Source organism: Zalophus californianus, chromosome 14 (genome assembly GCF_009762305.2).
Source record: "Zalophus californianus isolate mZalCal1 chromosome 14, mZalCal1.pri.v2, whole genome shotgun sequence".
Lineage (NCBI taxonomy): Eukaryota > Metazoa > Chordata > Mammalia > Carnivora > Otariidae > Zalophus > Zalophus californianus.
In genome coordinates, this window is record NC_045608.1 from 23,816,964 (window position 1) to 23,836,141 (window position 19,178).

Consider the following 19,178-nt stretch of genomic DNA (forward strand, 5'->3'; position numbering starts at 1 on the left):
CTTCCCCCAGCCCTAAGTGACCACTCATATACTTCCTGCCTCTATATAGTTCCCTATCATGGACTTTCATATGGATGGAATATACAATGTGTGGACTTTTGTGACTGGCTTCTTTCACTTAGCGTAGCATTCAAGGTTCATCCAAGTTGTAGCATAGACCAGGACTTCGTTCCTTTTTATGGCTAAATAATATTCCGTTGTATGAATGTGATTCCATTGTATAATATGCTAAATTTTTTGGTGTTCATTCATCTACTGATGGATATCTGGGTTACTTCTACCTTTTATGTGTAATGCTGTTGTAAAAGTTTGTGTACAACTTTTTGTGTGGACATGTGTTTTTATTTTTCTTGGTTATATATCTGGGAGTGGAATTGCTGGGTCATATGATAACTGTATTTAATTTATAGTGTTTTTGAGTATATCTCTTTGGATAACTTTTTTAGTGGTTTCTCCATATATTACATTATATATACATGCTTATCGCATCTGCTGGCGTCATTTAACCAGTTTCAATGAAGTATAGAAACTTTGCTTCCCTGGAAGCTCCTTTACCTGCCCCCATTTATCGTATGGTCTGGTCTTAAATTTTGCTCTGTATTCATGTAGAACCACATCATACAGTGTTTAAGTTTTTGCTTCAACCATCAAACATAATTCAGAAGACTTAAGAGGAGTAACATCTATTGTCTTAACCCATATTTTTGTTTATCATGTTCTTTCTTCCTTCCTGATATTCTAAGATTCTTTCTTTTTATCATTTCCTTTCTTTTTAGAGAATCTTTTGCCATTCTTTTAGGGTAGGTCTTCTGGTGAAAAATCTCTTTGTTTCCCTTTATTTCAGAATGTCCTCAACTTTGCCATCATTCCTAGGGGATATTTTCACTGGATTCTGGGTTGACAGTTCTTTCCTTTCAACCCTTGAAAAAATGTTGTGCCACTTTTTATATCAAACTTCATTAAAACTTGACATTTAAAAGAACAGGGGTCTGGGGGATTCTTCTGTGGCAGTGGAGGCAGCAACACTAGTTCTCAAGGGCAGGAGAGGTAGCTGAGCCAGGGAGCATCAACATCCAGTGCCCAGGCGGCAATGTCCTCTCCAGGACACGACTTTGGGTCATGGATCTGGCTGCCCAGCCTGCCTTGCTCTCTCCCCACCTCTGCGAGTTCCATCCTCCTGCCCTTCCATCCTATGAGCTCCAGAAGATCCTTCCAGTAAATACCTCCTTTTTTGCTTAAAATACCCAGAGCTGGTTTCCTGTTGTTCTTGACTAAGAACCTGCTAGCACAGGTGGGCAGCAGCCACAGAAGGGATGTCAGAGGGCAGAGAGGACAGTGAAGAAGGTGGTGCAGGAGACACGGGCAGGAGAAACAGTACATTTTTACTCAGGAAGAGCTGGTAAGTCTTATTCAGGAGCAAGGACTTTGCCCTGAAGGAAGAGGAGAGTGGTGGAAAGGTTTAATGCAGCATATTGACAGATTCAGAATGGAGCTTTGGAAAAATGTGGCACAAGAGTAGATTGGCAGGTGCACAGTGGAGGCTGATGATGGGGCTGCGGGGGTGTCTGGCCAAGAGATGACCGTGGCCCAGTGTGGGGCTGGGGGCAGCTGCAGTGAAGGGCGTGGGTTTGAGGAAGGTTGAGGAGGCATGCTGGAGAGGACTTGGAATTCTGCTCATTGATGTCCAGGGATGAGGCTTTCGCCTGACCTACCTCACAAATTTTTTTTTAAAAGATTTTATTTATTTATTTGACAGAGAGAGAGAGAGACACAGCGAGAGAGGGAACACAAGCAGGGGGAGTGGGAGAGGGAGAAGCAGGCTTCCCGCGGAGCAAGGAGCCTGACGCGGGGTTCGATCTCAGGACCCTGGGATCATGACCTGAGCCGAGTGCAGATGCCTAAGGACTGAGCCAGCCAGGCGCCCCGAGACCCACCTCACAATTTAAAAGTGTAATGACTTTTGGAAAAATATTGTGCTTTGTCCTTATTCCATTGGTAGTAAAAGCGGCATATTCATCCATTTTCTACCTGATGGGACATTTTAGTCTAAATTTGAGCTCTAAAGCATTTGTCTAATATTCTGTGACAGGCTTTCCATGTAAGAATCTTGGGAACCAGGACGCCCGGGTGGCTCAGTTGGTGAAGCGTCTGCCTTTGGCTCCGGTCATGATCCCGGAGTCCTGGGATCGAGTTCCACATCGGGCTCCCTGCTCAGCGGGGAGTCTGCTTCTCCCTCTCCTGCTCCCTCTGTGATCTCTCTGGCTCTCAATCTCTGTCAAATAAATAAATAAATAAATAAAATCTTTATAAAAAAAAAGAATCTTAGGAACCACCTTAGCCGTTGCTGGGTGGTACATGATATTCTGACATTTTGGTGGAACCACAAAAAGGGTCTAGTGGATTTTCAGGGGGTGCTGTGGAAGGGTGGGGTGCTGTTATCCTGCTGTTCCACCTTAACTGTGGGGGGTTGGCAGGACTTCGCGGGGAGCCGGGGCTGGGTCGTCTCCCTGGGTTCGTTCCCCTGCTTGTGTAACACCCATGCATTAATTCACGCAGCCAGCCCACCATCTCTGAGCCCTCACCACGTGTCAGCTCTGAGGTGGGGAGGGATGAGAGAGAGAGAGAGAGAGAGAGGCCAGTTCTGTGTCTCATGGAACTTTCATTCTCACTGGCAAGCAGCAAATAGAAGCAATGACCACATAAAGCATTTTCTGATGGATACCCCAGGATTCTCCATGGAAAGAGCCCTGTGCTGGTGGCAGAGAAACCCGGCTCCAGCCTGGCTTTATTATTTACCAGTTTGTTTGTTTTTTTTTTTTTTTACCAGTTTTAATAACAGGGTGCATGATTTACCTTTTCCTGGCCTCCTCCCCTTTCTTGGCTGTAAAATGAGGCTAATTCTCTCCTGCAGGTGCCTGCCATTTGGAATATACTGGATAAATATTTGCTAAACAAATCAGTGTCTGCTTTGCCCACTTTATGGGTTCTTGGGAGGATTGAAGGAATCATGTTTGTGACAGTCTCCCATGGAGAGTGAAGTACTGTCTAGATGTAAGTTGTATGGATACGTGTGCTGGCCTTTATAAATTGCTGTCTGTCATCCTCCATTTGTGTAAACTCGTAGTGATGTGAGTTTCAGTAACTGGAGAATGGCTTCCAAGTCTCCGTCTTATTTAAAAAATTACATTAGAAATGTCCTTCCTATAGAATTTGTAGCAGCACTTATTTAACATTTCTCAAGGGAAGCTTTAAATGGAAAAGAATGAGGCCAGGAGCAAAGTGAAACGGTGTCAGGTCTCATGGTGACAGTCTCATCTGCGCAGGAGATGCTTCTGTTTGGCCATTTTTGACAGTTGCCATATTGAGCATTTTCTGGATGGTGCTATTTAACCATCTTTGATGACTATCTGGGGGACAAGTCCATGCACCCCTGGGGGTAAGAGGCAGGGCTGCAGGTGGATGGGTGGGCCTGGCTCTAGTGGCTTGGTCCCCTTTGGGACCTGCAGTGAGCTGCCTACAAAGCCCAGCCTCTCAGCCTCTGCATCTGGAACAGGGAGGTAACATTCCTGCCTTTCCTATGGCATCTCAAGTGGCTAATCCAGGTGAGACAGTTCTAAGGTATGCCCTTAGGATGTGGTACTTAGAACGAATAAGCTGAGCTTTGTTCTTTAGACCTAGAAGGGTCCTAACAGCATCCCTGTGGCCTGAGAGGTAGAAGATCTGAGATGTACTGTTTCTCCTGCCTGTGTCTCTTGCGCGACCTTCTTCACTGTCCTCTCTGCCCTCTGACATCCCTTGTGTGGCCGCTGTCCACCTGTAGTAGCAGGTTATTAGTTAAGAACAACAGAAACCCAGCTCTGGGTATCTTAAGCAAAAAAGGAGGTATTTACTGGAAGGATCTTCAGGAGCTCATAGGATTCCTGGAAAGGCAGGAGGACAGAGCTCACAGAGGTGGGTGAGAACAGAGCAGGCTGGGCAGCCAGACCCATGACCCAAAGTTGTGTCCTGGAGAGGCCATTGCCGTCTGGGCACTGGATGTTGATGCTCCCTGGCTCGGCTACCTCTCCTGCCCTTGAGAACTAGTCGTGCTGCCTCCACTGCCACGGAAGAATCCCCCACCCCACACCCCCATTCTTTTAAATGTCAAGTTTTAATGAAGTTTGCTATGCATAGAGACAAGTGGTAAATAAGTGTACAGCTCAGAAGATGCCCCCAAATGAACACAATGACAAGCCGTTGCCCCTGCTGAAGAAATAAAACAGGACCAGCCCCCCCAGGAGCCTCCACACTGTGTCCCCCCATCTCTCCTCAAGGGGACCTGCTGCCTTGACTCCTTGCCCCAGCGCTTAGTTTTGCCTGTTACTGTACTTTCTCTAAGTAGACTCACGTGATACGTTTTCTTTGTGTCTGGCTTTTTCTGCTCAGCATTATATTTGTGAGGTGCTTCCAGGCTGTTTGTGGAGTTCTCATGCATTTATTCTCAGCGCTGTGTACTACTCCACCATTTGGGTTAGCCACCGCATGGATAAGCCACCATTTGTTATCCATTCTAGCATGGATGGACGTACGGGGTGGTGCAGTTTGGGGCTTTTAGGAAGAGTGCTGGTGACATTCCAGTACATGTCTTTTGATAACCACATGTATAACATACATCCCTAACGGGGAAGTCCAGAGGAGTGAAACTGCTGGATCATGGTGCACATATATGTTTACTGATCACTGATGAGGTTGAGCACTTTTTCATATGGTCATTAGCCATTTGGAGATCCTCTTTTTTGAAGTATCTGCTCATATCTCTTGCCTATTTTTAAATTGGGGTACTGGCTATACATTTTGCATCTCTAGATCCAGATTTTAAAACCTTTGCAAAACAAAACAAAACAAAACAAAACAAAACAAAAAAAGCCCTCTGCAAACGCATGGGACTGGCCTGTGCGTGCCTTGGTAGCCAGAGATCTGAAACAGCGCCCATCAAACCTTATTTGCAGTCACGGGTATTCATTCTGAGATGATGTAGCCTCTGGGAAGGTGCTTTGGCCAGGCCCCAGCAGCGCATATCAGAAATGACTCTGGCTAGTGTTAGCTGAAAGGCGGTGCTGTCAGTGAGTGAGGTAGCTTCCTAGTCCCTGGGAGCAGCTGCAAGCTGCAAGTCAGGTGCATCGCCAGTCCCCAGACTCTCATTAGCTCAGCTGGGAGGCGGCTGATGCTGCTGTAGGGAGCCACGGAATCAGGAAGCTGATGGCTACGAAAACCCACTCCGTCTGTCACAGTTCCTGCCACCCCAATGGATCACTTTTCTTCTGCTCACTTCCCTCCTAATTTGCTTCTACATTTAAGTCTTGTGTTAATGCATGTCCTTGGTGGAACCTGGATCCTTGGAATCTTTGCTGAAGGCCATGCTGTGTGCTCTAGCCTCAGTAGACTAGGGCAAAGGGAAAGCTCTGAGCTGTGATGGGTAGTTCTGAGGCAGGGCTGCTCTAGGAACAAGAGGAGCCATATGGGTGCTGTGGTGACTGAGGGGTCCAGGTGGGGCCTGTATGAAAGGTTGAAATGCAGCCCCATGGTTGATAATGTAGAAAGAAACCAGCTCAGGTGCATGGGAGCTTCTAAAAGGCTATTCCAGCGTTCATCTGTTCAAACATCATGTGTAATGTCCTAGGGATACTGTAATAAAGCACCATCAACTGGGTGGCTTAAAACAGTAGAAATTAATTTTCTCATAGTTCTGGAGGCTAGAAGTCAAAATCAAGGGATTAGTAGAGCTATGCTCTCTCTGAAGCCTCTAGGGGAGGTTCTGTTCCAGGCCTGGCTAGCTTCTGATATTTGCCGGTGATCTTTGGTGTTCCTTGGCTTGTAGATGCATCACTCCCATCTCTGCTGCCCTGTATCTCTGTGTCTTTCTTCCTCCTCTTAGAAGGAGGTCATACTGGATTAGGGCCCACCATAATGACCTCATCTTAACCTGATTATATCTTCAAAGACCATATTTCGAAATAAGGTCACATTTGCAGGTACCGGGGGTTAGGACTTCGACATATCTTCTAGGGGGACACAGTTTAACTCATAACACCCATCATCAAGCCAGGCCATGTCTGGACCTTCTCCTTTGGCTGCTCTGGATACCTGGGCTTTCCCAGAGCCACCCCCCCACACACACACCACTGCTCTGGGTTGGTCTGGCTCTCCTCTTAGCCTTTGCCTGGGCGGAGTCCCTTCATTGTTTGAAATTCTGCTCCAGTGTACCTCCTTGATCCCTCTAGGACAGAAAGGGACATTCCGTCTCCTGAGTTCCCACCACTGGCAACCTATTCTTCCATTTTGAGTTTGTTTTTAAAGCAAAATTTTTATTGACAATAGCTATGTATGTAACACACAATATACTGTATGTAACATACATGCAGAAAAGTAGGTAAATTATAAGGCTGCATCTCAATGAATTTTCATAAAGTGAATATTCCATCTTGAATTTATTTTCCTCTGCCTATTAAATAGTAGCTTGCCATTTATAGGTCTGTCTCTTTCACAAGACGGAATGTTCTTTGAGGCCAGGAAATGTGTTTTATTTATCTTTATAAAGAATTCCTATATATAGTGACCCATAGGAAGTACTTGCTGAATTTGGATTTGGAAGATTGGAGTGGAATTTGCCAATGAATCAGACTCATTGAGTTAGCATTGAGTGAAAGTCACACACAGGGCTAAGTGCTTTGCTCCAGATCAGTATCTTTTGTCTTTCTATGGGTTTGGATTCAAATTTGTTGCTTGTCAATTTTTTTTTTTTTTTTTTTGCCTGTGGACATTTTTTATTAAGGTCCTCTAGAAAACAGCCTGCGCACACGCTCTCTCAAATGAGTTGGGGGGAGGGGCAGAGGGAGAAGCAGGCTCCCTGTTGAGCAGGGAGCCCAATGAGGGGCTCAATCCCAGGACCCTGGGATCACTACTGGAGCCGAAGGCAGACACTTAACCGACTGAGCCACCCAAGTGCCCCCAAGAGGGGACACTTTGTGTGAGAGATGCAATCCCGGGGCGGAGAGGCAGAAACGGGAAGCAGGAGGATGGATGTCACTTCACAGTGAGCAGCAGAGAGACACGGCAGGTCTGGCACATGGACTTCTCCAGAAGATATGCAAGGAGAAAACATACCTCTGAGCAGTCTGCAGAAGGAAGAGCGGAGGGGATTTATCTGTCCCCTTTGTTTCCACCTCCCATTTCCCACTGTGGCATTTCATGGAAGTCCAGAAGTAAAGGGACAATTGGGCAAAGATGAGGTACCGACCGAGAGAGACAGAGAAGGAGGTGGTCGAGGGAATCTGAGAAGGTGCACAAGGTTTGTGTCCAATACGCTCCACACCTTGCGCTACTCAGGTCCACTCGTGCCCTCCCATGGTGTCAGCTCTCCTACTACGATGTGGGGACCTCCATTCTCCTGGGAGAACGAAGACATCTTTACCCCTTCCCTGGGAGGGGAGGTGCAAGTCCAATCAGTGACAGAGTCCCCTTCCTGGTGGCCAGCTGGGGTTGCCTGGAAGACAGAAGAAGAAGGCCATGAAACAAGCTCATTTGCTGCTGCTGTCTGTCCCAACACTATAATTGATATTCGTTATCTTCCTCCTCTACCACCTGTTTTAGATCCTCTTCACTCTCTGATAGCACTTTGGCTGGTCTGTGACATTTGTCCTGAGGGGTCTGAGTTCCTGGTTGCTTTGCCCATTAGTAACCAGTACTGGACATGGAAATATTAAGAGAGTCCGCAGGGAATCCTTTCAACTTGATTCCAGACATTCCCCTCCCATCCCCATATGTGCCCTAACCTAACTCTCCATGGCAGTTTGCGTCTGTAACCCCAGCAGTATTGTCACTCGCTTATTGGTCTGTTGGTCGCTGTCGTGAGGAACAGAGAGTGGCCAGGGGGTAACATCAGCTTCTGTTTGAATGGAAGCCTTATTGTGTTGTGTTTCCCCTTTCCCTGGAAGCAGAACCTCTAACCCAGCTGAGCCCAGCTGAAGGGAAGCACAAACTCTGCAAGGGGTCACTGTGTGTAATGGTGAGCAGGGCCGCTCCTGGACCCATCTTCGTAATATACAGGACACAGCACCAGATATCAGTTGTCAGTTCAAGGCATATACTTCATCCTGGAGGATAGTCCCTCAAGCACATAATACATCTCTTCAGTAGATGTCCCAGCTGAGCCTTCCTTTCTTCTGTCAGGTTGGTTCCTTCTGAGTGACAACAGGGTTTCACAGTGAGATCAGCAAACTCCAGCCAGGAGTCATTGGTTCACTTCCTTGGTTGAAATGGGTGACTTAGTCTGAGGCTGTGTCATATGAGAATCCAGGCCAGCAAATGAGGATTCAATAACTGTGGACCATCGTGCTGCTGAAGGCAACCCCATTACCAGAAAACACATTGTTTCCAGTAAGGAAAAATCACTCAATTCCCACTCTCCCAAGGTAAAAGTGGTCTAAACTAGTTGATGGCTGTCTTGTTCTTTCCAAGGAGTGGGTCATGCCATGGAGGTTTACTGTTGGTCCCTCCTGTTACCATGGCAGGTTGGACACTCAGCAAGATGATCCTTGGTGATGTGGAGGCAAAAAGGTAAAGAAAGGCCAGGGAAAGATGCAAAGTGATGTGAGATTTTAATGGGCTGGCCACCACTTCACAGCAAACTGCAAGTGTTACAGAGACTACTCATGTTCTCTGGGCTTATGGACTTCTCCAGAAGGTTTGCAAGGATAAAACATACTTTGGAAAGGTCCCCTGAGGGGGAAAATGAGGAGAATTTACCTCCCCATCTCTTTCCTACTTCCCATTGGCCATTGTTCAGCCTGTGAGGTACTAACCTTTTCACATTAGCGGGTTGCAAAAATCCAGTCTCTTGATGGCCAATCAGGAAGCCAGATCCCATACTCTGAGACTCGCATCCCTTCCAAGCCCAGAAATGGAGGGGTGATTCAAGCCAAATGGTGTACCAAGAGAGGTAAGAGAAGAGGTGGTGAGGGAACTCTGAGCTGGTGCATAAGGTTTGTTATTCCATCCAGGTGGGTTGGGTTAGTCACTAGCCAAAGTGCTACATTAACTATTACAGGCTTCCAAGTTCTGATAGCTGGCGTCATATTCTCATCTCTGACAAGGACATTGGCCATCAAAACTGGATGAATATTATTTGGTTGAGAGTCAGTGTGACTCACTTAGAACAATGTTAGTTATGGTTAACCTCTCTTACCGTTACGTTTATGGCAGGTGTTCCATATTTTGTCTCTACTTGTTCTAAATACTTAAGATATCCACCAAATGTAAAGTAATGCCACAGAACGTGTTTCTTTTAAAAACTGGCAGAAGATAAATGATCACGTGTGCTGGATATGAGCTCTGACATAACTGGCAGGCCCTAGGACATGGCCTGGTTTGTCTTGAGGCACTGAGGACATCCAGGGCTCGATGAGAAGAGATGGTTTGAGGTTGTTGCACACCTCCAAAGCTTCCCCCCCAGGGCAGGTAGGACAGGAGTTGCCACTGCAGCTTGCAGACCCAAGTCCACAGTGTGCTATGAGTGGGAGTGGGGCTTTAACTTTTCCACCATCTGGGCTGGTGGATGGCCCTGGAAGGTCAGCTCTCATAGAGAGGGTTGCCTCAGGCCAGAACTCACAATGGGAGAAACAAAAACTTTTATATACAACATGGGTAGGTGTACCACTCCAGAAAACAAACCTGAATTTTAGGAAATGTCCCGCCCTGAATTTTAGACCCTTTTGGGACTTACTTTGAAGGCATTGAAATTTTTTTTAAAAGATTTTATTTATTTATTTGAGAGAGAGAGAGAATGAGAGATAGCACAAGAGGGAAGAGGGTCAGAGGGAGAAGCAGACTCCCCGCCGAGCAGGGAGCCCGATGCGGGACTCGATCCCGGGACTCCAGGACCATGACCTGAGCCGAAGGCAGTCGCTTAACCAACTGAGCCACCCAGGCGCCCGGCATTGAAATTTTTAAAACACTGAGTAACAGGACAAAAAATATCACTTTGGCTACTGGTGGAGAATGGATTGGCCACAAAACATCTAAGTGAAAGAGAAAAGAACAGAGTTAAATTCCAAGACAAGCAAATGTCTTGGACCTTGATGATTTTAGTGGGCCTTTAATTCCTAAATTCACATGTGTCTCTATATAATTTCTTCCAATAATGCAGAAAAGTAAAACTGAAAAATGAATCTCCTCAAGTATTTTAATGAAAAGTAACTCTAGTTACAAAGAGTTAAGGTTAAATTTAGATGGTTAAATTTGCTGAGTGACTGGTAAAGTTTATCTGCTACATTTTCATTTGCTGAAATTCTCTTGTTACTTTTTCATGTCTACGTGTTCTTGTTTTGTTTTTACCAGCTTCTGTTTCACAAATTATTGCTCTTTATTGATGCTATTCCTTCATCTTTAAGAATACTAAGCCTATTTATGTTCATTTAAAAATATTGTTCTGATAGGTCCATTTTTGTCTGAAGTGATTCATCTGCTGAGCGTTTGACTTTGTTGTTTTCTTTGTTAGCATTGATTTCCTTCATGGGTTTTGAATTTTGGTTTTCAGTTTGTCTTGACTAGGAGATTCTCCCTCCCTCCCTGAGCCTTACCCGCCACTCTACTCTTCTTTTTCTAGTGATTTTTAAAGTGCCTTCGCCTCACTCTTTGTAAAGCCTAGTCCAGAACCAGATGTTATGATGGGGACTTAGGGCTTCTCTCCTTCAGTGACATTGGGAATATCTCCAACCCTGTCACTGAGCCTGAGGGCAAGTGAATTCTTGGTTCTGGATACAAGATTTCATATCAGCAATGGTCCTGGGTAGAGTGTGATGGCAGCATTAATATGAATTATTTTTAATTTTGAAGTAACTTAGACTACAGTTTGGACAATTTCTAGGTTGGTGAACATGTGGAGATTTGGGGACAGTGGCACACTCAGAGAATGTGGAAGCCCCATACCATTTCCCCATACCTTATTCTATGTATCTCTTCCATCTGGCTGTTCCTGAGTTGTGTACTTTTATAATAAAGTGGTGATCTACTACTAACAACAAGAAAAAGAACAAAAAGAAAATATACCGAGACTTACAGAAAAGTTGCAAGTTCAGAGAGTTCTCACATACCCTTCATCTAGCTTCCCCTAATGTTAACATCTTATCTCAGCAAAGTAAAATTGTCAAAAGTGGAAAATTAACGTTGTATGATACTATTAACTAAACCTCTGACTTTATTCATATTTTACAAGTTTTTCTCTAATGTCTTTTTTTAAATTTTATAATCCAGTCCAGAATCCCACATTGCATTCAGTGATTTTCTATTTCTATGATCACATCTACTTTTATTAAGGAAGATCTGTCCCTTCTCCCGCATTCCTTTAGCCCTTCGACTATTTACTTACATCAGCATGGACTCGGGTATTTATTTTAGTCAAGAGGTTGTAATCCAAAACAATAGCTACTAGATAACTTCCAGCCCAGCCCTTGTATCACACAGTGGCCAGGCTTCCATATACCATCTCACTCCAGATACTTCTATTCCCCATTTTCCAAAGGAATTTCTGTAACTCTTGGCCACCCCTGCTCCTTTCTTGACATGAGGTCCAGCAAGCCCATTGTTTTTGTTTTGAGACAAAAGTCTAAATCCTTAGCATCACCTGCAAGGCAGTACATTTGGTCCCTACACAATTTTCTAGCTTCATCTTTTTTCTCATTCACTCTGTTGTTCTCAATGCTCCAGCCACACGTAAGTTTTTCCTATTCTCTGAAAGCTGTAAACTCCACTTGGCCTCATGGTCTTTGCCCTTTCAGTCACCCTCCTCTCTTTTTTGAGCTGAGCCACAGTGGCATTTTTGGTTAATTACTAGACTGTTTAATACTGGAACAGTCTCTAGCCTGAAAGCCCTTGAATCTAAAAGGGCAAGCTTCCAACAGGCATGCCCAACCTTGCCAGTAATTTTGTAAATTAGGAGTCTCCTTCAAGTAGAAGACGTCAGCACCTATGAGCTGGACCTTTCCTCCGATAGAAACTACATCATCTTCTCCAAGAAATGTAACCAAAGCAGGAGGGAATCAGAAAAGGCGGCCACTGTTCACATGAAAGCTGAATGTCTTACCGAGTGTCAAGTCATTTGACTTTTGAACTGGTAGAAGAGGGGCTCCTCAGTGGGTTAAGCATCTGACTCTTGATGTTGGCCCAGGTCATGATCTCAAGGTTGTGAGATGGAGCCCAAAGTTGAGCCCCACGGCCAGCCCCCTCGGGCTCCACGCTCAGCGGGGAGTCTGCTTGAGATTCTCTTCTCCCTCTCCCTCTGCCCCACCCCCTGTTCGTCTGTGTGCACGCTCTCTCTCTCTCTAAAAATAAATACATAAACCTTTAAGAAAATAGAATTGGTAGGGGTGCCTGGGTGGCTCAGTCGTTAAGCATCTGCCTTCAGCTCAGGTCATGATCCCAGGGTCCTGGGATCGAGCCCTGCATCGGGCTCCCTGCTCAGTGGGAAGCTTGCTTCTCCCCCTCCCACTTCCCTGCTTGTGTTCCCTCTCTCGCTGTCTCTCTCTCTCTCTGTCAAATAAATAAATAAATCTTAAAAAAAAAAAAGAAAATAGAACTGGTAGAAGAATCAAGAAAATAGCAGATGAGGAACAACCAGGGGAAATGAAGAAGCATCAAAGGCCAGCAGAATTGCTGAACGAGCTCCTGCCACTGGCAGTGTTACGTGCTGACCAATGGCTCTTCCTTTTCCAACCCTCTCTGTGGAAGGAAATTTGGTATGTTGTGAGGGTTCTAAATTTCCTTTGAGTGTGTGAAGTAGTGAGTTAAGTAGATCCAGTCATGATAGTTGCATCTCCATTTTCAGACTTCGGTCACAGCTGGAAATGGCCCACACTTCAATCACCTCTGCTTCCCCTTACTTTGGGGGGAATTCTCTGACCCTTATAACCAACAAAGGGTCAGTCCCTGTAATGAGGTCACCCTGCATTAGGCCAGCCATTACCTTCTTCTCATTTGGTGTGGTGGCATCCTTGCCCTGCAGATCTCTGTTGCCAGATCACTCCTGCTAGGGGGTACCTCCAAGTTCACCCCCTGAGGTTCCAAGTCTCTAATCTCATTTTCAGTGGCAGATTCCCATCCTGCTCCAACTCTATGGTTCTGAGGCTTAGTGGGAGGAGGCTGGGATGGAGTTAGATGTCTATGCTGCCTCGCAGGACCCTAGATGGTCAGCCTTCTCCATTTCCTGGTGTCTGCTAGGGCTCAGCCCACCGCAGGCATACCCTGCATTTGGCACTAATGCAGGCCCTCCTCCCTCTGCCATCTCCCCACTGAGCACCCCTCAGCCAAGCCCCTTCCAGTCAATCCCACCAGGCATTATCTCCTAGCTCCGACTCCAGGGTCTCTCCAGCTCAAAGGGTCTGAGATTCTGAGGATTTGCCTTGAGGCTTTCTTCAGTCTAGAGATAATGAGTTTGGGAGCCTCACCCCATACCTTCTCTTGCATCCTACAGAAATCAGGGTGAAATGGCCCACACCTGCCGTGGCACCATCAACCTGTCCACCGCGCACTTTGACACGGAGGACTCTTGCGGTATCGTGCTAACCAGTGGGGCAAGGACCTACCACCTCAAGGCCAGCTCGGAGGTGGAGCGGCAGCAGTGGATCACCGCCCTGGAGCTGGCCAAGGCCAAGGCTGTCCACATGATGAGCAGCCACTCAGGTAGTGAGTGCTTGGTGAGCGGGTATACACACAGTGTCATGGGTCTGGAGAGAGTGGGAATTGATAGCGTTTGGGGGTGGTGGTGACCAGGAGAGCCAGGCTAATCCAGACCAACCCTGGAAGGTAGAGGTATGTGTTTACCCTTCTTATTCAGCTCCATGTGTCCTCAGCAATGAGAGGCTTAGGTGGTCAAGGTTGGCTGGCAGTTCTTGGAATAGAAATATTTGTAGTGAGCAGGGTTGTGTGTGTCTTTCTTTGGACAAGTCTGGTTCCTGGACTTCAGCAGACCCTTCAGATGCAGCAGCAGGGGTGGGAGTCCAGGATTGTGCACCTGTGCCTGGGGCCAGACTTTTTCCCAGGCCCATTATGGAGACTGAAAAACCATTTAGCCAGAGATGCTTCCTTTGCTGAGGTGGAAGGCCAGCTCAGATATCCTGGGCAAGACATTTAAGTGTTTACTTTAATACAGTCACTTTCTTAATATGTAATGTCTTTATATGATTCGTAAGCCAACAGTTTCAAAAGCACATGCAGTGACTCCTGCCCTTGACTCTCGTTCCCAGCCACACCCACCCTGTGATCCCTCCCAGAGGCAACCAGAGCTACCTTGTGTCTTTTACGTATATATTAAAATTGGTACTTACTTTAAACTAAATGCAGTCTTCCACCTTGCCTTCTTTCCATTTAGCAATATATCTTGGAAATTTTCTCTATCAGTACGTAAGAAACTTCCTCCTTGTTTTTACAACATTCTAGCACTTTGTTGTACGGATGTATCATAGTTTATTTAACCCCAAGTCTGTTGATGAACATTTAGGTTGTTTATTTTGTTATGACACACTGTGCTGCAATGAGTAACCTTGCATTTCGTTTCACATTTGCAGAAGTATAAATGAAGTATATGTTCCAGGGGGTAGGGTGGCTGGGCCCTACCTACTCCCTAACAGGAGTGTGCATTTGTAATTTGAGAGATTGTCAAGCGGCCCTCCATAGGGGTTATACGATCAGATGCCTGTAGCAGTGTGTGAGAATGCCTGCCTCCCACTGTCTTGTCCACCCAGAGTGAGAGCACATGTTTCTGTTGGGTGAAAACTAAATCTAAACACACATGAGCAGGAAAGATTGGGAAGCTGTGATTCTTCTGAAGCTAACACAAAATGGTGTGTGTTTCCTTAGACCTATGTGGAGTTCTTTTAGGAAAGCAGGGCTCCAGGTGAGAATGAGTCACAGGCTCTGCTCTCTAAGATTATCACACAAGCTGGCTGGGGAGACAGGGAGTCCTGTGGAAGGAGCTCTAGCACAAAGCAGGATGAGAGGGTCTATGATATCAGTCACCATGCCCCATACCTAGTCTCCGTGTGTTGGGGTCTCCCCCAGTACTAGCTTCTCAGTGCGCATTGAAGGTCATTGAATATCGGTCTGACCTTTTCTTTTGGTCTCACACGTTTGGAGCATGGATCCTCCCCTGACCCCAGGGACTCTTCCTTGGGGTCAGCACTCATGTGACTCTGGTGTGTCAACAGTGACGCTGAGCTTGGAAAGGGGTCCCCAGGGTACCACTCCCTTTCCTGTGAAGGAGGATGTTGGGGCCATCTCAGGCAAGGGCTATGCCAAGACCCCTAGTAGGACCCGTGCGCTCTGTTTGGAGGCCTATGGAAAGCCACTATGGTGAATGCTTGTTAACTCAGCTGGGCAGTGCTAGGAATTGTGAAGCCTGGACTTCTTCTAGGAGAGGTTGGGACCCCAGAGGGAGTTGCCTCAGGCTCACCTTCCTTCATTTCATACGCTTGGTATAATCAGGGACTGGAGACACAGCACATGTCTTGTGTCCCCAGGGGTTAGCCTCCCAGGTGAAGACACAGGACATTCAGGTAAAATTCAAGGTAGCACTTGCTATAAGTTGATGAGGAATGGATTCCTCTCCTTTGGATATTTTGAAACATAAATGAACTAATGTGTGTGAAAGAGAAGCCTTCAGGAAGGTACTGTGCTTTTATAGAAAAGTTGATTATTTCCTGAAAAATAGGTCTTGTAGTAGCATTCTCTGCAAAGCAATACCCTCTCCCACCATTCTCAGGCTGATGTTGGAAAGTTGTGGTTTGCAACTTTTCACATGGAGTCAGTTTCAGGTAACCCTGAATGAGGGAAGGCAGTCTGGTGTGGTTCTTCTTGACTCTGGCTGATAGTGACCAAGCTAGGTCAAGGGCACTCCAGATAGACCCCCTGCAGGTCATCCCGGGGCCTATCTGTCCCTTTTAGACTGTGGACCATCTCTCATCTAGCAGGAAGCTTACTTCCTACCTCTACTTACTTCTTGAAAACTACTTGAAAGCTACTCTCCAGCTTTTCTAGCACCCCCCCCCCCCCAGTCCAGGCACCATCCCCTTACCTGGATGTCTGCAACAACCTCCTCACCGTCTTCCTGTTTCCAGTCAGTTCTCCAAACCACAGGCAGAATGACATATTAAAAAATGGGAATTTAATCATATAACTGCACTGCTTACAACTCTTGGATACTATAAACCAACTAGACTTAACAGACATATACAGAACACTCACTCAACAAAGCAGAACACATACATTCTTCTCAAGTGCATGTGAAAAATTCTCCATGATACACTAAATGTTAGGCCACAAAACAAGTCTCAATAGATTTAAGAAGATTGTAATCATACAAAGTACCTTTTCTAACTATAGTGAAATGAAGCTAGAACTCAATTACAGAAGAAACACTAGAAAATTCACAAATATGTAGAAATTAAACAAAGCATTCTTGAACAACTCATGATTCAAAGATGAAATCACAAGGGAAATTAGAAAATACTTTGAGATGGATGAAAATGAAAACACAACATACCAAAATTTATGGGATACAGCAAAAGAAGTGCTCAGAGGGAAATTTATAGCTATAAAATATGCATTTAAAAAGACAGAAAATCTCAAATCAATAACCAAACCTTCCATCTTAAGGAACTAGATTAAAAAGACCAAACTAAACCAAAGCTATCAGAAACAAGGAAACAATAAATATCAGAGTTGAGATAAGTGAAATAGAGAATAGAAAAACGATAGAGAAAAATCAGTGAAACTAAAAGTTGATTCTTTGAAACAATCAGCAAAATTGACAAACCTTTTGCTAGACTGATTAGGAAGAAAAGAGAAGACTCAAATTACTAAAATCAGAAATGAAAATGAGGACATTACTACTGACCTTACAGAAACAAAAAGGATTATAAAACAATACTATGAGCAATTGTGTGCCAATAAATTAGACAAAATAGATGAAATGGACAAATTCCTAGAAACACACAAGTTACCAAACCAACTGAAGAAGAAATAGAAAATAATAAGTAAAGAAATTGAATCAGTCCTCAAAAATCTCCCAACAAAGAAAAGTCCAGGACCAGATAATTTCACTGGTGAATTCTACTAAACATTTAAAAAGAATTAATACCAATCCTTCTTAAACTTCCACAAAATGAAGAGGAGGGAAACACTTTCTAACTTACTCTGTGTGCCTGGCACTATACCAAAGCCAAACAAAGACGTCACAAGAAAAGAAAACTATAGACCATTATCCCTTATGAATATAAATGTTAGACCCCTCAACACAATATCAGCAAACAAAATCCAACAGCATATCAAAAGGGTTATACACACGCTCCCGCCAAGTGGGATTTATCCCAGGAATGCAAGGGCAGTTCAACATAAGAAACCAATCAGTATAATACACTACATTGATTAAAGGAAAAAAACCCTCACATGATCATCTCAACTGATGCAGAAAGAGAATTTAACAAAATCCAACATCCTTTCATGATAAAAACATCAGCAAAGGGGGTGCCTGGGGGGCTCAGTCATTAAGCGTCTGCCTTTGGCTCAGGTCATGATCCCAGGGTCCTGGGATTGAACCCCACATCGGGCTCCCTGCTCAATAGGAAGCCAGCTTCTCCCTCTCCCACTCCCCCTGCTTGTGTTCCTGCTCTTGCTATCTCTTTCTGTGTCAAATAAATAAATAAAATCTTAAAAATAAAATCAGCGAAGTCAGACTAGGGGGTAACTTCCTCAACATGATAAAGGGCATTTATGAAAAACCCACAGCTAACATATTCAATGGTTAAAAAACTGAAAGTTTTCCCCTAAGATCAGGAACAAGACAAGAATGCCTATTTTCACCATGGCTATTCTACATTGTACTGGAAGTTCTAGACAAGAAAAGGAAACCAAAGGAAAAATTGGAAAGAAAGCAGTAAAACTTTCTATTAGCAGATGACACAATCCTATATATAGAAAATCCCTGAGAAAACACACACAGACACACACAAAACTATTAAAGCTAATACACAAATTCAGCAAAGCTGCAGGGCACAAGATCAACAAATGTCACTTGTATGTCTCTATACATACAATGAACTCTCCAAAAAGGAAATGAAGAAAATAATTCCACTTAAATATCATCACAAATAATAAAATACTGAGGAATAAATTTAACCAAGGAGATGAGCTGTTCACTGAAAACTAAAAAAACAAAAAACAAAAAAATTGCAGAAGAAATTAAAGACCTAAATAAATGGAAAGACGTGTTCATGGATTGGAAGACTTAATATTATTAAGATGGCAATACTGCTCAAAGCAATGTATAGATTCAGTACAATCCATATCAAAATTCCAATGGCCTTTTTTCTTAGAAGTAGAAAAAACCATCCCAGAGAACCGAAAATAGCTAAAACAATCTTGAAAAAGAAGACAAAGTTAGAGAACTCTGTCCAGTTTCAAAACTTACTATAAAGCTATAACAATCAAGGGGTGCCTGGGAGGCACAGTCAGTTAAGCGTCCAACTCTTGGTTTTGGCTCTGGTGGTGATCTCAGGGTCATGAGATCTCAGAATCATGAGATTGAGCCCCACATCAGGCTCTGCACTCAGCACAGAGTCTGCTTGAGTTTCTCTCTCCCTCTCCCTCTGCCCCTACCCTCAGCGTGCTCTCTCTCTAAAATAAATAAATAAATATTTAAGGAAAAGCTACAACAATCAAAACAGTGTGGTACTGACCTAAGGATGGACATGCAGATCAATGAAATAAAACTGAGAGTCTAGAAATATGGGCAATGAATTTTCAACAATGGTACAAAGGTCATTCAACAGGGAAAGGATAGTCTCTTCCACAAATGGTGCTGAGATGACTGGATGTCCACATGTAAAAGAATGAAGTTGGACCTCTACCTCACACTACATATAAAAACGTACTCAAATGCATCCAAGACCTAAATATAAAGGTTAAAACCATAATGCTCTAAAAAAAAAAAGGAGTAAATCTTCATGACCTTGGGTTTGGCAATGGCCTTTTAGATATGACACCAAAAACACAAGCAGCCAAAAACAAAAAATACATGAATCAGACTTTATCAAAATTTAATAAAACTTTTGTGCATCTAAGGACACTTACCAAGAAAGGGAAAAGACAAT

General features: G+C 44.5%; 1 protein-coding gene across 2 annotated transcripts in view; it reads left to right on the forward strand.

Annotated features, from left to right (window-relative positions):
* The window catches only part of OSBP2 (oxysterol binding protein 2), a 164,141-nt gene that overhangs the window by 19,000 nt on the left and 125,963 nt on the right, over nt 1-19,178 (forward strand). For both annotated transcript variants that reach the window (XM_027575907.2, XM_027575908.2), the window contains exon 2: nt 13,505-13,713. In XM_027575907.2, the coding sequence (XP_027431708.1) occupies nt 13,505-13,713 (209 nt within the window). The remainder of the gene's footprint in view (nt 1-13,504; nt 13,714-19,178) is intronic.